The sequence below is a fragment of the Callorhinchus milii genome, unplaced genomic scaffold (genome assembly GCF_018977255.1).
Source record: "Callorhinchus milii isolate IMCB2004 unplaced genomic scaffold, IMCB_Cmil_1.0 Scaffold26, whole genome shotgun sequence".
NCBI lineage: Eukaryota > Metazoa > Chordata > Chondrichthyes > Chimaeriformes > Callorhinchidae > Callorhinchus > Callorhinchus milii.
Genome location: NW_024704767.1, coordinates 5,834,515 through 5,854,275, shown reverse-complemented (window position 1 = coordinate 5,854,275; position 19,761 = coordinate 5,834,515). Strand labels below are relative to the sequence as shown.

At 41.3% G+C, this 19,761-nt stretch overlaps 1 protein-coding gene across 1 annotated transcript in view; it reads right to left on the bottom strand.

Moving 5' to 3' along the window:
* The window catches only part of lrrk1 (leucine-rich repeat kinase 1), a 48,540-nt gene that overhangs the window by 7,333 nt on the left and 21,446 nt on the right, over positions 1-19,761 (bottom strand). Inside the window, exons 11-30 of the mRNA XM_007907361.2 lie at positions 19,066-19,178; positions 18,192-18,262; positions 17,222-17,351; positions 15,861-15,973; positions 14,828-15,042; positions 14,166-14,330; positions 12,631-12,803; positions 11,216-11,336; positions 9,241-9,400; positions 8,632-8,908; positions 7,498-7,669; positions 6,932-7,101; positions 6,667-6,806; positions 6,045-6,294; positions 5,612-5,781; positions 4,532-4,729; positions 2,112-2,389; positions 1,827-2,021; positions 1,345-1,496; positions 685-802 (exon numbers count right to left, since the gene is read on the bottom strand). Of these exons, the coding sequence (XP_007905552.2) occupies positions 685-802; positions 1,345-1,496; positions 1,827-2,021; positions 2,112-2,389; positions 4,532-4,729; positions 5,612-5,781; positions 6,045-6,294; positions 6,667-6,806; positions 6,932-7,101; positions 7,498-7,669; positions 8,632-8,908; positions 9,241-9,400; positions 11,216-11,336; positions 12,631-12,803; positions 14,166-14,330; positions 14,828-15,042; positions 15,861-15,973; positions 17,222-17,351; positions 18,192-18,262; positions 19,066-19,178 (3,381 nt within the window). The remainder of the gene's footprint in view (positions 1-684; positions 803-1,344; positions 1,497-1,826; positions 2,022-2,111; positions 2,390-4,531; positions 4,730-5,611; positions 5,782-6,044; positions 6,295-6,666; positions 6,807-6,931; positions 7,102-7,497; positions 7,670-8,631; positions 8,909-9,240; positions 9,401-11,215; positions 11,337-12,630; positions 12,804-14,165; positions 14,331-14,827; positions 15,043-15,860; positions 15,974-17,221; positions 17,352-18,191; positions 18,263-19,065; positions 19,179-19,761) is intronic.

Here is a 19,761-nt window from a genome sequence, read left to right as displayed (position 1 = left end):
TCTGCAAAGAAGCTTACGTTCTTCATTGAGGATCAATCTTTGGATTTCTACTTTTTTTCCCAATGGACATCAATGAATTTCATGTGTGAATTGGAAACAGAATTAGTTGGGAACATGTTTTGTTACATGCAAAAAGCACAAGGCAAAGACAGCTTTTAATTAGACAGATCTAAAGAAATTCAGCAGGGTGAGTTGGTAATTGGCAAACGGCATTTTAAAGGAATGAATATAAAAATCATACAAGGTGGAGGGGATGGCCTTTGTCTCTGCTGCTGTTAAATAGCCTACTTAGGGACATTCAATAGGAGCCTAGTCACAACTTACCCTCTTCCCTTCCTACCGCCGCAAGGCCTGAAATCAGGAACAGAGTAGAGTGGGGGAGAAATCAAACCTCAAACCTAACTCTTTTCATTACAGAGCACTCAATGTGTCAATGTGTTTCACATCTGAATCTGCCACATCTGTACTTCTCCACATCTCCACCCCACTTTAATGCACCGCCACTAACTGGACGATCAAAATAAGCCTCAAGTTTGGCCTGTCTCTAAATAGTACCAGCCAGTGCTGGAATCAGAATGTAAGTGCTATTTAGTGGTGCTGTTTCCATATCAAACAGAATCCTGAATTCAATGTTAACAATGTTAAGCAGGGAACAACAATACTACAAGAACGCCATCTACTCACCTCCGTCGCTATCCACAATGCAGTCTGTAGTTTCAATTGACAGCTCAGCCTTATTCCAGGACAGCTGATGCGGTCCACTTCAATTAGTCCTTTCTCTATATTCACCACACTGTAATTCCTAGAGTTGGCAAATAAACATATAATTTGTACGTGTGCAATGGATATAAGAATTTCTTAAATGTACTGCATCCCGGTCATGTACAGATATTGCTGTCATGGTCTATTAGTTTAGGACTATTTGCTTATTTAAAGTGTGGCATTATGCATACATATTGCCCCACTCTAAAGAAATTTGCCACATGACCTAATATTTGATTCAGAAGTGAACAGTGAGAAAGCAAAAAAAAACAATTGCAAGTAATTTTGGTTAAGGGTATATGTTTCTGCTTTCCTGTGTTGGGGAAGCTCCACAGTCAGGACCTGATCTCATTACTTTTCATGTGTGAGCATCGCTCCTTAAATGTTTCAGTTGTCTTTAAACTCCCCCATCTGTGCTTAGAAAGCAGAACTTTGCACCTCACTGACTACACAAGTCTTTAGATCCAAATTCAATCAATCAGAACGCTAAATGTGGGCAATATCCATAGTTTCCTTTCATACTGAATTTTAATCAAACCTAAATTTGGAAGCCTGTCACCCTGTCAGATCATAATTTCGTACCTCTCCTCTCCTTCCCCATCCCAGAAAATGATGGTCTGCTCCTGTTCTTGAGAAGAGTAAAACAGGTTTTGTCTCCCACAGCTTAGTGTGTACATCAACACTGGAAAACTAGGATCCTGCATCATTCTGACAATAGAGTTGGCTGCTGGGCGCTAAATGGGAATAAGATGTGAACACAAGTATAAAAATGAGTGAAGACTACAAAAAAGTTTATTTAAATAAATACTATTAATATCTTCATGCATGCGCCCAATTAGAAAAAATTCCTTCACATAGACAGGTCATCTTAGAATTATAATCTATAATCCTGCATTGCTCCTTTTGCATCTTAGTTAACAAAGGCAGTTATGATATTGTTTCACACACTTTTTTTGGGATATGATAATCAGGAGCCTATCTACTCGGATGTTGCTAAATAAACCAGATCACTTAATCTATTAAATTCATAGCGTATTTCCTACACAAGTATTAATCTACTTTACCTTTTCGGGCTTTGTGTCCCAGCATTCAGTCATGAGAGTTTGCAAGCTGTGGAACTGCACTTCCTCTAAGAGACCTAGTGAAGGACGCAATCCTTTGGCCAGTTTCTTAGCTATCTGAATCTGATGGTGACCAAGGACAGGTCGATGACCTGATAGCAACTCATATAAGACCATTCCATAAGAAAACATGTCAACCTGAAAAAAAAACAAGAGGCATTTCAAATTGAGTCTGTTAGAAAAAATTTCTTCAGAAACCACATTTTCTTTTTACGCTCTGTTTTATACCTTTTCATCGTAAACAATCCCAGGCATGATTTCTGGTGCCTGATAGCCAGGAGTCCCCTCTACACCAAGTGCTCCCTCGTGGAATGACTGGCGAGAGATCCCGTAGTCTGACAATTTCACATTCACTGTATCACTCGCATTTAGAGTCCAAACTAAAATATTATCCGACTTCAGGTCACAGAATATGATGTGCTTTCTGTGCAGATAAGACAATCCAACTGCAATCTGATAGGCTATTCTGTAAGTCAACATATGACCAAGCGGCATAAAGGACATTCCTGTGTGAAAGAGATCAGTCATTTTATTTTATTTAGTGTTTTCAAATTAAGACACTAAATTAGATAACAGTGCCAAAAAATTCTATTATTTTTACATTCGCCTACCAAATGCAGTCACTGCCCTTTGCTGTATAATCGTGTGAAGCGCTATGACATATCCTCCTGATGTGAAAGGTTTCTTTTTACATTGTTGTATAATTTGTTACTTTTTAATCAAAACTTAATTGGTATTTTACTCAATTTCAATCATGAATGTGATCAATAACATAACAACAACAACAAGATTCCATTTATAGAGCGCCTTTCACGTCGGGAGGACATCCCAAGTTGGGTCAGGACCCGAGCAGAGGGGAAATGGTCAGGGTGAGAGGAGAGAAGGGAGGGAGCGAGGAGGGGGTAGAGAGTCGAGAGGGGAGCTGAAGGCACGGTCAAAGAGAAAGGTCTTGAGACCGGCCTTGAAGGAGGAAAGGGAGGAGGCGGCGAAGGCACTGGGGGATAGAGTTCCAGAGCCTAGGGGCTGAGAGGCTGAAGGACCGGCCACCAATGGTAGGGCGGTTGGGGCGGGGGATGTGGAGCAGACCGGAGCCAGAGGAACGGAGGGTACGGGCAGGTAGGTAGGGGGATAGTAGGTCAGAGAGGTAGGAGGGAGCAAGGCCGTGAATACCCTTGTAGGTGAGGATGAGGATCTTGAATTCGATCCTCTGGGGGATGGGGAGCCAGTGGAGGCGAGCGAGGGTGGGAGTGATGTGGTCGTGAAGCCTGGTGCGGGACAGTACATGAGCTGCAGAGTCCTGAATGACCTGCAGCTTGTGGAGGGAGGTGCCGGGAAGGCCGGCGAGGAGAGAGTTCCCATAGTCCAGCCTTGAGGTGATAAAGGCGTGGACCAGAGTTTCAGCAGCGTGAGGTAGTGCCGTAGTCTGGCGATATTCCGGAGGTGATGGAAGGCGGTGCCAGTTGTGGCGCAGATATGAGGAAGAAAGGACAGCTCAGGGTCGAACAGAACACCGAGGTTCCTGACTGGCTTTGAGAGGTGGAGAGTGCAACCTTGGATGCTGATGCTGTTAGCACCTGAGGTGCGGAGGCGCTGACGTGAGCCAATCAGGAGGGCCTCAGTTTTACGCACGTTGAGCTGAAGAAAGTTGTCTCTCGTCCAGGACTCGATGTCGGACAGGCAGGCTGTCAGGACATCGGTGGTCGTGGAGTTGAGGGTAGAGGAGGAAAGGTAGAGTTGGGTGTCATCCGCATACATGTGGAAGTTAACCCCATGTCTGCGGATGATGTCACCAAGGGGGAGCATATAGAGGGTGAAGAGGAGGGGACCGAGGACAGAGCCCTGAGGGACGCTGCACGGGGGCTGGAGGAAAAGCCATTCGTGGAAACAAAGTGAAGACGGTGGGAGAGGTACGACCTAAACCACTCAAGGACAGGGCCTTGAAGGTTGAGGTGGGAGGACAAGCGGTGGAGGAGGATAGCATGGTCGACCGTATCGAATGCTGCCTTTAGGTCGAGGAGGACGAGGAGGCAGAGGGAGCCCTCGTCACAGATGGTCAGGATGTCATTGGTGACCTTGACCAGAGCAGTTTCTGTGCTTTGGGCAGCACGGAAACCCGACTGAAGGGGTTCGAATAATGAATGGGTGGAGAGGAAAGAGCGCAGCTGGGAGGCGACAACTCGTTCCAGGACCTTGGAAGGGGAGGTTGGAGATGGGCCGGTAGCTTGATAGCTGCGACGCTTCAAGGGAGAGTTTTTTCAAGGTGGGAGTGATGGTGGCAGTTTTTAAGGGAATGGGAACAGAGCCAGAGGAGAGGGACAGGTTGACAATGTCTGTGATATGTGGGGCAAGGAGGTGGAGCTGGGAGATAAGGAGTGGAGTGGGGATGGGGTCAAGGGAGCAGGTGGTGGGTTTCAGGGATAGGATGAGTTTGGCGACAGAGGGTGGGGAAACGGGTACGAAAGTGTGCAGGGGAGGATGGGTAGGAGTCGGAGTGTGGGAGGGAGGGGGTGGGGGGTGGGTGGGTGGATGTTGGAGGGGAAGTGACCGCGGAGCGAATTCCCTTGATTTTGCATTCAAGGAAATCCAGCATCTCCTCCGTATGGTTCAATGTATATTAAGCCTTTGTTTTGTTTAAACGAAACTGTTACCTTTAGAGTATTCAGCCAACACTGTATTGAGACTACCCAAAGGAGCCAACTCTAATGCAAAACAGAGTGGGTGGATGCTGATGCCAATCAAGGAGACTATACATGGGTGTTGCAAGGAATGAAGCATGCTGGCTTCCTGGCGGAACTCTGAAAAATTTCTCAAGGCCTCCATTGCTTCTATATGCCTAAACATCGAATCTGAAATGAACAATACAACAGCAGACACTTTTCTCAGTCATCATTCTGTCATTGCAATTCCCATGAGAGAGAAATAGCTACAATTTTTGTTTATTTAGCAAAATGCAGGCGCTAAAAACTTTAAAATGGTGTTTTAATGTAAAGCCTGAGGATCTCCCCTAGTGTACGTTTAAACATTAGTGGCAGCTGTAAATACATGGGTTCACCTCTTTGAATTAAATCCTAAAATTACATACCAATTTGAACATAAATGCAATCTCTATAAGAAGATTGGCACTAATTTCCCTGGACTTTGATTGCAGTTTGAATAGGAACCAGGAAATTATAGAGTTTAATTGGCAGGATACAACTCTAAGGAGTTTTGGGAATGCTCATTTTAAAAAAAATAAATTACATCTGGAAACATAATAGGTTTATTATCAGATCAGAATAATATCTCTAATCTTGACCAGAGTATAATCAGCCGCAAGATCATGTAATTCATACATAAATTCTTTGAATATTGAAAGAGTCTGTTGACAATTATTAATATTTAGTCTGGTAAAATGGAAAGCAAATAAAAAGCATTTTACATTCATTCCATGTTGCAGATATTTTGTTTTTGAAAATACTTAAATGTGCAATGGAATACACATTCACTTCAAGCAAAATCCTACAAAGTGCTTTGAGATGCCCTACTGAAGTGAAAGGCACTACACAAAATGCAAGGCTTGTTGTTATTATTATTATTATGCTTATTAAATAAAATCTAGGAACACAAAAGTTAACACCTGACATAGAAGTTAATACCAATGGTCTTACAATGTTAAAAGGCAACTCACTATACTATCTTAATCTTCTTTGAAGTAGTAGTATATCGCTCAGAGAGTTGATTGATCTTACCTGTGTTCAAATCAGCAATTTGTCGTCGACATCTCTTGAAATGAAATCTCTTGACTGCTATAGGTATTCCCTTGTACATCGCTTTGTATATTATGGTTCCACTACCCCCTTGACCGAGTACATGTTTTTCCATTTCACTGTATTCTAATTTACTAATTTCCAAAAATAACCTGTGAGTGAACACAATAAAATCTATTTATGAAAATCCTATCTATTTTCACAGCACAAAGCAGTTCTCCTGCACCTTAGAATTGCACTAATTAAGTAGGTGACATTTTCAGGTAAAAATACAATTGCATAAACAAAAGGTAAAGACTGGTGAGATGAGATTAAAGAAAAATGCTTGTTAAAAATTAAATTGAAATGTAAACGTCATTGTAATTTATTACCACAGTGTTTATTTCATCTCCACAGCAATCAACATTGTTCTTACCGAGATGGAAAATCAGTCATGAAAAGTTCTGGAACCAACTCTTCCAAAGATACTGGAGTAGAAGGGTGGTTAGGACATTCAATATGGGTCTTCGCTATGGCAGTTAGCACACAGTCCTCCATTTTAAAGTAGTTCAAGCCATCTGGCCTTAATTGGGTGTGTGTTTCTCCCTCAGTTGTAGGAGTGCAAGACGGACAAGGCATGTACTGTTCTACCAACAACGTCCCATCAGTTTCTGTGGCCGTAAGAGCTGTAAATGCAAGTCTGTATTTAATGGGTGAAAACGATGCCTGGATTACAATGAACCTGTTTTGAATGTAGACCCAGTATTAGGGTCACACTCAAAGACAAAACCAATAGATGTACTTAAGCAACCGCCTCCTACGCATCAGAGAAACACAACTTACAACCCAGATTCACCTACAAATATACAGTCACCACACTTACCAGTAAAATCCTGAGAAGTGCTTTCGAGGGATTAAACACTGTGCAAGGTGTTATATCAAATGCAAAGATGACTATATTGATATCATTATTATATTTAGGAGCGCTTGCTTCAAAATTGATTGATAGTTGACATTTGTGCTAGGTCTTTGTTACACAAAACAAGTTTCCTTCTTACCTGGAAACCATTGATCAAACAGGGAATTGACGTGGTCGGTGAGGAATGCCACAGCTGAAAAGTCTCTTGATTCCGACTGGCATATGATCTTTATTCCTCCGCTTTTTGTCTTTTTCCAGTTAACCTCCGACGACTGAACGCTGTGCAAGAAAGAAATGGTATGTTCGGTTCAGTCCCAAAGGCTGAACAGAATATGGTCCAAAATGACCAAAATTGCACCTCCGTTGCTACTGAAAGGTTTTAATTATGAAAGGGTGTGAAATACCTCAGGTAGCCGCCATCGTAGTTAATTTGCAGTCCTTCTTGCCAATAAATGGTTTGCGTTCTCCTCACTCGGAAGGTGCTGCAGCGATTGCGACGCTGGGATCCGGTGAAGCTGTAAAGCGACGCCCTGTTGTTTCTAGTCGGCTTGGAATTTTTTTCGTTCTCAAAGAGCTGTTGAAGAATAGTACAAGTGGAACGCAGTCACAGGTCGATTCAATGCAACGTTCTGCTTCACCCCCTGCTCCCATCTGCTGATTTGAGCTTCAGCTGCAAAGAATAAGTTTAAATACTTTTCACTTGCCTTATCTGCAACTGTCTACTCCTCTTCCACAACAATACTTGCAGATACGCAAAAGCAGTAGACACACAGAGTTACACACAGAGTATTTAATCACTAGAATGGGAATATCAGGACACTGGACTAATTTAAGAAACAGCTTGATGCTGTGATGGGAAGATGGTAGAGTGGGTATTGTGGAAGAATGAGATCAAAAAGGCCAAAGGGCCACCTTCATCTGAACAACTAGTCTTATCGTGATAAGATCCCAAGCTAATGAATATTTGTACCTGGACATCCATCTGTGCTAGACTAATTAATATCCGTGCAATAAACCGTTGCCAGAAACCAACAGGCACAAACGTCATTTTGAAAAGCCTCTGAATGGTGTTTGTAAACTTATGCCGTAGGTTGTTAATGTCCAAACCTGGTTTTGATGGGAGAAGATGAGGCAGAAGGTAACTGGAAAAGAAATCACAGTCCCGATGGTTAGTACTACTCAATAATATTTTCACCATTATCAGCTGCCTACCATTTCATTGCAAATATTTCTGGCATTTATGCATTGAATTATGGATTATTTTGCCTCTCAACCTGCCAATCTGCTTGCCTGGTCTTGTTATCCAAACCTCTCTTGATATTTTTGTTCAGGTTTTTTTGAATAATCTTTTTTGAGCTGCTCTGCCTGCCCCTTCACCCTAAACTCTGCCATCTCCTCCTGATCGTCAACAGGCCTCGGCTGATTCTTATTGATCAATGAAAGCAGTTTCCCTTCCCCTTTCCAAAGCTGGTTTAAGTGAATTTGGCTGCTGTATTTTAGGCTATGCTAAAACATCTTCATGAAGTGCAGACTATGCTTCGCTTGAAAGTTCCTTTCACTTGAAAAAAGCTCCTCAGTTACCTATAAAGTCTCTTCTTGACACATCAAAATCACTTAATGACTAATTATCTTGCTCATTCGCTCTCCATTCCTAGATAATAGTGGACGCAAACCAGATACCCGTGCATGTTTGAGTTAGGATTCACCAGCCTTTAATAAGTTTTCTCTAGTTCATCAGATAATGAATACATCTCCAGGAAAATACAGTAATACAGATGGCCTGATAGTTCTTACAGATTGTTAAACTCTCAAATGGGATCAGAGTTCAAAGCTTAGTTTTGTTGTGTGAGTTTTGTCAGTTCTGAGTCGGGCAGCTCACAGCAAGTCATTCCTTCCTGACCGTAGGAGTAGCTGTCAGAACCTCTTTATAGCCTCACAGATGAAGTGAGATAGTATTGGGTGTCACAGTGTTCACGTACAGCAGCAGAAATAGTGTGTGTGTGTCTGGCTGGCGATGGATGGGGGCAAGAGAAAGAAACGGGATGGGGGAGCAAAAGTAAAAAACAGTCTCGCATTTTTTTTAATGTGACATCAGTCACCTCACCTGTTATTAGCAACTGGAAGTGCAATCTCAAATTTAGCTAAAAACTGAAAATACTGCTCTTCCGTCTGTTCTGTGAATCCGGTTCCAACTAAAAGCATCCTCAGGTCCTTCGTTTGTATCACTCCATTTTTAGCAACCGAGCGAGAGGCTTTAATGTTGATAATTCTCTCCAGGCATTCCGATAACCACACTGGGTCCAGGAAATAAAGATTTCTCAGTCCGTGGCTGGTGTCTGGGAAATGGAGCAGTGCCCCTGTTTGTATAAGGAAACTAATAGCTGCCAAACAAAGAAGAACTTGACATTAACCACATTTTCAATTAATATCCTAAATGCCAACGTTTGTTTCAAACTTTTGAAGGGCAAGCCCCGGTTTAAAATGTCGTTTTAATAACTTTGCTTTGAAGACAAAACCACACATCACATAAATTATTTGTCATCCCAAAATTTGGGGATTTCATTTTGGAATTGATTCGAGAATTTTTTGGCAATTTTTTTTAATTAAAGAAAATCTTAAGTGCGCTTGAACGTTCATCTTAAAAATAATTATCTGAAAGGAAATGCAGAACTGAACACGTGCACTATTTTATTAATGAGTTAATGATGCCTACCACTTTGTAGGTCCTGAAAGTCTTCGATATCGTTGTCTGGCATTTGCTCCATGATTGCCTCAAGTTGCTGGTCAGTTAGATACAGCACCTCATTGCTAGCACTTCTTCTCTTTCGCTCCTTTATGACGGCATCCAGTAAACTTAAGTGACTTCGTGGTATCTAATATGTTGAAAAGATGTTAAATACATGGGGAGAAATTGCACCTTGGTCTAGATTTACTGAGTTTAGGTACAGTAAACTTCACATAGGTCATATCAGTTGGGCCCATGCATTTAATAATACTTATGCAAAGTATGAGTTATGTCAAAAAAAGAGTAAGAGTAGACCCGGGTTTAATTTCTCCCTCAATAAAACATCGAAAACTTTCAGTAACAAGAACACAAAATATGACCAGCAAAAATGAGTCTAAATCCAACGTAAATATCCCTAACTTTGTTTTTTTTGTTATAAAGTAACAAAGTATATTAGAAGGACACATTTTGAAAGAATATCATTAATGTCATTATTAGGTAAATTTGCTTAAAAAAGCAGCAAAGTTTCACCTTTTACAGGATAAAATTTGATAGCCTTAAACCATCAGTATCCAGCTGCACATTATATCCTGGGGAAGTGAGGTTTAATTTACCTACTGGTAACCATTAGAAAATGTCCTCTCCCCTGAGATCATTTTACTAAACAATCTTTACGTACATGAACACTGACACCAACAGACCACTATTAGTAACTTTGATGGCTAAAGATTTCTGTTAGTGATTATGGTTCAGTTAAATTGAAGGAATGTGTGAATTAATACAAAGACTGGATACTCAGCAGGAGAAAATCTAAGCAGAGTTCACACATGTGGTAATTCAAAGCATAGTAAGGGATTTCTGTGCATGTCAACGGATACCAGGCTAAATAAAAGAAAAAATGCTAATAATAATAATCCTTGTACTTGATACAGCACTTATAATGTCAAAATTTCTCAAAACGCTTCACGCAGGGAATTTCTGCAAAGTGGAGTGACTGTATTTCTAAGTGAACGCGGCAACCAATTTGCTTACAGCAATGACCCACATGCATGAAGTGAATAACCATTTTATCTGGGGTGATTGTTGGTCAGGACACCTTGTCTCTTGCAATAGTTTGGGGTAATTAACTTTTAATGTCCATCTGACCAGGCAGATGAGACCTCGATTTAACGTTTCACCTGAAGGAAGGCAAACTATAAGAACTAATTTGTCCCATAATGAGTAAAAAAAAGGTCATAAATGCCTCAGAACCTTTAATTGCAGCAGTGTTCAGAATCACTCTGACAAAGCCTCTTCTAAACGTTCAGGCATCATGATTACTGGGGAAGTTGTACTGAGTAGAGATTTTAGTCTTTGGTCAGCAGTACAGACTATTTCCCACAATGAAATCTTTCACATTACTTCTTTTGTTCTTGTTTCAAATACAAGTCACTCATGTTAAAAAGATGTTATGTTAATAAAACCTAAACTGTGGAAACGACTGTAAAGTTAGCTATGTGCATTCTCTTGTAACGGTTACTAGTGCACAAGACATGGAAAATAAATCAGTTCACGAATACATCAAGGCATTTACATTCGATCAGTCACGTGCTAGCGTTATGATCATTCACCATTCTGCACACATACTTTCTGCAAGCAGCTTGTGCATTTTGCTGTACTAACTGGTTCACAACATTAGGTAAAATGATAATCCTGATGTCTCCACCACTAACCAAATTGAGTGTGTCAAGTTCGTAGCCGTTTCTTGTTTCTATTTTTGAATCATTAATAAGTGGATTAAAGACACCATCAAACTGTCTGAAGTGATGTTGAGTTATAGTAGGAAAGTTCATGGGCAGGAAATGGAAAGATCTGCCTCAATGATGATCATATATTTCAAAAATAGGTCAACAGCAGCTCGCTGTTTGGGAAGATTAACATCTGGCCCAGTTTCTACCTCTGAAACTAATAAGAAAACACTTACCAGTCTACCAACCAACTTCTGGGACCCAGACAACTGCCCAACTTCCTTCATGTTACATGCCACTTGAAAGATCAGTTTCCGAAGTCCTTCCAAACCCTCCAAGGTCTTGCCTGAAAACTCACTGTGAGAAAGAAATGGAATGAGTGCAGTTTTGTAATGATGAAATACAAAAGGGAACACAAGCCTCATTCGCCAGCATTGTCAAGATTAAATCCATGAACTAAAAGCACCGAGCAGCAAGAAAGCACAATTACAGCTACGATCCAAATATTTAGCCACGTGAGGCCAGAAATTCCACCTACCTTTAGCCGGTAAGACTATTTTGTCGTAAACTTTGAGACTGCACAGAACTATGGAAATATTGTAAATTCAGTCATAATTTGGAAGAACCAGTTCTGAATAAAGGATGGATTTAAGAATTTTCCACAATTCTGCACGATCTCCAGGTTTAAGACAAAATGGTCTAACAGGTTAACATGAGGTGGGATTTCGGGCCTATGAATGGCAAAGTCAATGCATTGTATCTGCTTCATTTTCATCCCTATTTACAGCACCAGGCAAACAGAATGATCTGAAGCATGGGTTCAACAGAGGTCAGAAATGTCCACCAGTTCCTGGATGACATGACTTGCCTTTGAGGGACTAAAGATTTCCCTTTTCCCCCGCAAGATGAAACACTACATTTAGAAGCAAGGGAAAAGACTGCTGGAACTTGTCATTTGTTGAAAATTCAGTCCGAATACCAATGAAGGCTAAGATGCAAATCTGGGTCAGCAGCACAGGCACTTTCACTCTGCTGAGCTTATTTACAGTTCACAACTTACAGCAACAGTACAAAGGCAATGCAGTCAGAGGTTGAAGTGAAACCAGCAGTAGCTATCTTAACTGTTGATGTTCTTCCACCCAATCCAGAGGAAGAAAAATGGTCATAACTGACATTTGATTACATACACAAGTTTATCGCAACAAAAAAGAATCAACACTTACATCTTTGTACAATATTATAATTGCAATCGATGTTTGCTATGTTGATTAACACTGAGGAGCTAGAAGGCACTTAGCATTTCCTTCTGGTTTTATTTAAAAAGGAGGTGCTCAAGATGAAAGAATGTCATATATTTTGGGTAGTTTAGGATTTCAAACACCCAACCTGACTTGAAACCTTTCATGCGAGTTAGAAACTAAGCGTGTCTTTTATACAAGAGGAGGAGTAACAGCTTATGGGATATTTATTACATTTGTTAACTTGCGAATGTGCTTGGGAACAGCTGCTACTTTTCAGCTTCACAAATGATTCACATTCCTGTGACACGGATTTATTGCTTCCACCCACAAAGAGGGTCAGAGCTCGCATTGCACAATGTGGAATTTTTAATGCATGCTCGGAATATTTAAATAATTTTTTTTTGACTAACTGCAAATTCTTGCAAATGACATCAGGATATCCAGTAGCTCTTGTTCCCGACGGGGCACGACACAGGGCTAGGACAAAGGCTCGAAGTGTAGCAATTCTCTCTGTGCGGAATTTCATATCAATTAAATCCAGATGTGTTCCAACCACAATGACTGTAGCGTTTGATGCCTTTGCCTGAGAGGGAAGAGATTAAAAAAAAGAGAGAGATCTCTGTACCAAAACTTTCTTTATAATTGTTTTGCGTTTTTTCCCACATTGGAAAATAATATTCATTAAAAACAGAACGAGTTCTGATGTTTACACAAAAGTTAGATGCGTTAGGAGCTTTAGAGATCTTCTATCTTGCAATGCTGGGTTGATGGCATTAAAGAGCATAAACAGTGTACCCTGCCTTATGAAGACCATGTGTGTCCGTGTGTTTGCATGTGCGTGTTATTCAGTCATATGAGATGCTAAACGGAAGCGAAGTACTGTCCTTCTTCCTCACATAAAGAAGTGAAATAAGTGGGACTTTCTGTCACGAGCTCAGCACTGATTCAGGTACTTGTTCTGGGTCTTGCGTCTAAATGTACCTGTACCTCTGTGGATTCTGCAACCAAATTAACAGAGCCGAACACTCCACCTTTTAGTAATTATATCATCCAGTCAATCTTTTACCTTAAATAAATATAATTAAAGGTGACACAAAGTAGAGGGATGTGGACTCAGTGATATGAAGGTGGAGAAAACAGTCTGAGTGTGTTCTGGCTGTAGACAAAGGGGGTAAACCAATAAACAAGATAGAATGAATGTTTTTTCTGAATTTATGTTTCTTGATTATCCTCGATTTCATTTTCCTATTTACCAGCAGAGTGTATGATACAGCAGAATGAACAGAGTAGACATGAACTTGATGGGCCCAATGAGATTTCACATAACTTATGCTTTCTAACAATATTAACCTCGTGACCAGCCCACATGTGCTGAGATTGCTTGATTTTTGATATATTAAATGGGCCACACATACACACCCACCCACCCACACCCCCATATTGCACCCCAGCAATTTTCCTCATCAATCTAGTCCTCTTGGTTTTTCCCATGGGTTGGTTGCTGACAGGCACTTCACATCTTTGATTGTTCAAACAGCAGAGTTGCCAGATTTGCTGAAGGGATCATTTAACCCTGGCTGTATTTCTGTCCATTTTACGGATGATTTATTGGAGTTCAATAATTCAACGGGAAGACAAAGCACCAACGTGACTCGGGATTGGTTAGAAGTTAAGTCTCCCGGGCTAGAGTTCAACAAACTCGTGCTTTAGCTGGCAGGTTATCTTAAAGCACTGCAGCATTAACGATGCAGATTAAAGCTTTTGATAATGCAGTAAAATTTATTACATCTGTGTTAGTTGATTAATGTCATGCACACTTGCTCCAGGGCAAACACTGAACACTTCTATGCGTGTGACTGAAATAACTAGAGACATAACTAAAAGTTTCTTCCCTCAGTTACTAGATGTTTGTGTTTGCTGGGATATTACAGCAGCAAATCCCTACCTCGATATTTAATAACCAGGACTGTAAGTTTGCGACAGCTTCCTCGCCAAGAGCCAAATTCCACACGACCACATACAGAGCCATGTCAGTGAAGAAACACTGATTGACCGTTGACATTATCACCGGGCCTCCCACATCCCACACGTTAAACGCAATTGAATCCACCTATAACAAATAGAAACAATTACAACCACGTCACGAACAAGTTACACTTAAGACAGCGCCTTTGACATTTGGAGGAACGTCTGCAAGAAAGCCCTTTACAAAGTTTGAGGAGGAGCCCGAGCTGGGAGGAGGAATGGGGGTGTTGGGGGCGGGTTGTTAGGGGAAAAGGATTTGAAAGCAGAGAGGAAAGGGGCGAGGAGAAGGTGATTTTGGGAGAGTTCTGTAGGGGTGGATGGGTGGGGGGAGGGGAAGCAAAGCATCTGAAGCAAAGCTAGCATCAGTGCGGAGGTTATGGCCACAGTTGGCCACTTCGATCCAGGACTGCTTGTGGGACGCCGCTGTGCGCAATTGTCTGCCGCGTTTCGCCTACAAAATATAGTCAATTCATTACACAGTATACTCTGTGAAGAGCTTTGAGACGTCTCGAAGATGTGACAAGGCACTATATCAAATGCAAAGATTATTATTATTATTATTATTATTACTACAGTTGTCACCTTGGCTTTGACAGCAGCCGGGCGCTGGAGCTCCCAGGTAGTGGTCTGGATGCTGTTCTCTTTCAACATGGCTTGAGGGGGCTTTCCTGAATGCAGAACTTCTAAGAGAGTGGACTTCCCCTGTCGAGGAGGACCGACAATGATCATCTTCAGCAGCTTGCACGGCTCAGCTTTCCTCAGTTGTGCTCTGAGATATCCAAGCACTGATACAGGGCCTGAGAGAACATCAAAAATAGTACGTTCTATAATATTACAACATCACCAAACCACAAGCATTATTCCTTCATTCACAAACTGTTGCTGTGTCAGTTTTGGGGTGTGTATATTCTTGTAATAGGGCAATGCCCCACGGTGGGACTTTGAACTCGGATGCTCTAGCCTGACACTCCAATGCAGTGCTGGGGGTGTGCTTCTATATTGGAGGTGTCATCCGTCGGATGAGATGTTAAACTGAGATACCATCTGCCTGTTCAGGAGAACGTTAAAGATCTCGTGGCACTATTTTTGAAATAAGAAGGAATTTGTTCTGGTATCCTGACCAACAATCCCCCAAATAAAGTCGGGCATTCATCTCATGGCTGTTTGTGGGTTAGTATGCAAATTGGTTGCTCCGTTCGCCTACAAAATATACAGTGACTATACTTTGCAGTATATCCTGCGAAGCGCTTTGAGTTGTCCTGCTGACTTTAAAGGCACTTTTTCTAATTTAAGGATTATTATTATAATAACTAACTAATTTAGAACGAAAGATGAATGAGGAAGCAGCTGAGTAGTTGACAATTATAGCTGCTGAGTTCAGTGAAGATCTGCATCATTTATGTAATTGTCAAACCCAGTTGTTAATTTTCTAAAGAGGGTTTTTAGTATTATGTCAACAATTACTAGAGAAAGCGTCTTGTGCTAAATGGTGTCAAACCTGGAATTAATCACGCACGTTTTGATTGCCGTTTTATCTTCTGCACAGTTAATAGACTGAAGTTACCAAAATGTGTTTTAATTACAGTGAATAAATAAGTCAAATCAATAAACCTACCTTCCTTCCTGACCTCTGCGGAGACGTTAGTAATATTTAACTCCTCGATATCCAGCTGCCAGAGATTAGCTAGCTGTCCAAGCTCAGGTGGGAGATCACGGATACCAGGATTGCTAGGTGGAAGAAACAATTTGGATAGAAAGAGAGTTCAGTGTATTACACAGGTTCTATCGCTTGTATCCCACTGAACAAAAGCACTGAACCTTGGTAGACTGAGCTACTGTGTTTTCCTCTCATTTCTACTTCAGTTCATTCTGCAGAGCATTTTGAGACATTTTGCCCCACAAAATATTCAGTCAATTCACTTTACAGTAAATTTTGTGAAGTGCTTTGAGACGTCTCAACGACGTATATAAAATGCAAGGATTATTGTTATTTATTTTACCTTGGAAAGCAATATATAAATATATATTTTTTTTGTATAAACTTGTCAAACTAATTATTTGGGGAAAGAAAGGATTGCATTTTAGTCCACCTCTCTCATAAAACCGTCCTCCTGGCATGGCAACTTCCTCTTTTCATTTGCTGCCTGACTTATCATGGAATCCTGTAAAGGAGTCCTGTAGCTTAGCAGTTAAGAGCACTCGCCTCACTAGCGAGAGACCTGGGTTTGATTCCCGTGTAAGGCGAAACATTGGGCAAGTTTCCTTACTCCACGCGTCTCTGTTTACCTAAGAGTGAGTAGGAACCCAGTTGTTGGTTGATTGGTGAATTGCTTTTCTGTGAGTAATAATCCCTTCAGAAAAAAAATAATTTGGTCACTTAATCCATGACTTGTTTGTGGGACACTACTGTACTCAATTGGCTGCCAAGTTTCATCCACAAAAAATACAGTCAATTCACTTTACAGTATATTCTGTGAAGCACTTTGAGACATCTGGAAGACATGATAAGGCGCTATATCAAATTCAAGGATTATTATTATTATAATTGCAGGAGTATTTGACTCAATAAATAGGACTCCCATCTCTCTGCACAGAGTTTACATTTACTGTACTTTATCACGACATTGCACGGGAGCACACCTACACAGCAGGGGCATTGTGAAATTAGATAGCAAATAATCTTCTGCAGATAAATTCATACTGCAGTCTGGGCTGCCAAGCAGCGGCGAAGACACACATAATATATGATTACTGTTAAACAATAAAAGTCTTGTGATATCTTCCAGAAGCCCTTTGTTTTTCTAATAGGGATGAGGCTGAGTCTTGGGATGGTTTCATAGAGAACTACCCAATACACGTATATTTTTAATTATTTAATAAAATTTGAGCATGATTTAACCCCGTCATGTCCACAGGAGGTGACTATCAAATGCACCCTTTCTTTCCTGAGCATTACACACAGGACGCTTCACTTACTTGGAAAGGTAGAGCTCTGAAAGAGATTTCAACCAACACACAGACTGAGGGACTGAATCAAGAAAATTGTTGTCCAGGTGTAGAACCTCTAAGCATTCGCCAAGAAATTGTGGGAATTCGACAGATGGAACTGAAATAAGACAGCAAGGGCTTTGCTACAATAGTATTCAATGTCAGTGTTGCCATTGCACTCACTCACTTTCAGCCACTCTGCCCCCTCCACCTTCACCCTCTGGAACTGCCTCCCTCAACCTCCTCCGTCTCACCTTCCCTCTATCTATCTTCAAAAAGCTACCTATGAACTTACCTCTTCAACAGTGCCTACAGTCACCCCCCTCCTTCCTCAGGTCCAGTCTGTAAAGCGCTCTGACACAATCCTCTCTCTGAAGGTCACTAGGTAGATACAAGTTATTGTTGTTGTCTAATGTTGACTAGTGAAGGTGCTGAGAACAGTTGGTGTCTCCCAACATTCTGCTCCTGTTTACACAGATCTACATTTTCACTGACGCATACTGGAAATCAAACTCCACCTGGATCCAGACGTACTCTATTTCCTTAGCCTGCTGGGATGTGCAGAATTTGTCAAGTTCCTAATTTTCATCATAATTTTGAAACGGATTTTCTGCATCTTTTAAAAGACCCTACAGCCAACCGCTTACAAAATTAAGATTGAATGGAAGAACTTCTCAAATTGTGAAATTATATGGAAATGGAGTAAATCTAGACTTGGGTAGAATTTCTTTTCCAACTATACTGCCTCCCTCTCTCCTTCACCTTGTTCAGAGTCTGTCTCAAGACCCACAGCTTTGACCAGGATTTCGGACATCATTTCCCACCTCATATCTTCTGCTCCCACCCCCAGCTAGGGTGCCCAGCCAGTACTGTTATTGGGACATCCTCCTGACGTGAACATATAAACGAAAATTTGTATTGTATGGTACACAATCCAATGTCATTCCTGTTCCTTTACCTGCCTCTGAATTTCTTTTCGATCGTGTAGTAAAAAAACCGGATTTTCTATTCCTAGTTACCTGTTCACCCCTGCGAACAACAATGAACAGCAAAACGTTAAAAGATGCACAAATCCTTAATTAATTCCTCGCATCACATAAAATTCTACGGGGTTTCAAAGTTCATTCAAAATGTTGTTTTATTTTCGTCGACTTGGAAATGGTTGTTTGAAATTCATATAGTTTCTGTAAAGAAACTTCTAAAATTTAAATATTTAAGTTTCTATGTTTAACAAAGTGATTGCGAATATAAGCTACCGACTCTAGCCATGTAAAGCTCTATGAGGCGTCCTCCTAACATGAAAGGCGCTGTATAAATGCACGATGCTCCCTCCTACCTCTGCGACCTACTATCCCCCTACTTACCTGCCCGTACACTCCGTTCTTCTGGCTCTGGTCTGCTCCACATCCCCCGCCCTAACATCGGTGGCGGGGCTTTCAGCCTCTCAGCCCCTAGGCTCTGGAACTCCATCCCCCAGTGCCTTCGCCTTGCTTCCTCCCTTTTCTCCTTCAAGGCCGGTCTCAAGACCTTTCTCTTCAACCGTGCCTTCAGCTCGCCTCTCGACTCTCTACCCCCTCCTTGCCCCCTCCCTTCTCTCCCCTCACCCTGACCATTTCCCCCTGCTCGGGTCCTGACCCAACTGTCCAGCGCCTTGGGACGTCCTCCCGACGTGAAAGGCGCACTCTAAATGAAATCTTGTTGTTGTTGTTGTTGATGCTGCTGTTATTGTAAATTGTACTGTATTGTAAAAGATATGTAGATGTACATTGTACTCTGAAGACCTTAAAAAGAAACAACGTTTGAAACGAATATTGCAGCAAAGTATTACTTACTTTCCCAGTTGATTTTTAGAAAGATCGAGGGATTTCAGGAGGACACATTGCCACTTGTCTGGACAAGGAAGTACAGCTAATTGATTTCCACACAACCTCATTGAATGCAAAGCCTAAAACAAGATTAAACAAAAAATACCAATTCTTGTTAGTGCAAGAGCAGTGAAACTCTAACATGCAAATAGAGAACATTTCACGGAATTTTGCATGGAATAACAATGCAAATGTCAACCAAAGCCTCATTGCTGTATTTTCGCTTGGATTTATTGACTAATGGTGGAATCTGGATGATCTGCCATGCTGGGATTCCCCTGATGGAGATATGAAATCACAATACAAATACAAATTTACATTTACATTGTAGATTTCACTTCGGGAGGACGTTACAAAGCACTTAACAATAACAATAAGCTGGGAGTGGGAACTGAGAGTTTGTGAATATCTCAGGGATCTCAGAACCAAAACGCAACAGAGGAAATGGAGGTCAGCCCGACGTCTTTCACACTGAGTCACATTGGGAAACGGGAACCATCCCCACATCGATGATCAGCTGCTAAACTGTGCACGTTCGCCCACAAAACACAGTCACTCCACTTTACAGGATTACCCTGTGCCTTCAGCGCCCTGGGACGTTTTTCTGATGTAAAGAGCGCTAGACAAGTGTAATTTATTGTTGTTGTTGCGAAGCACTTTGGG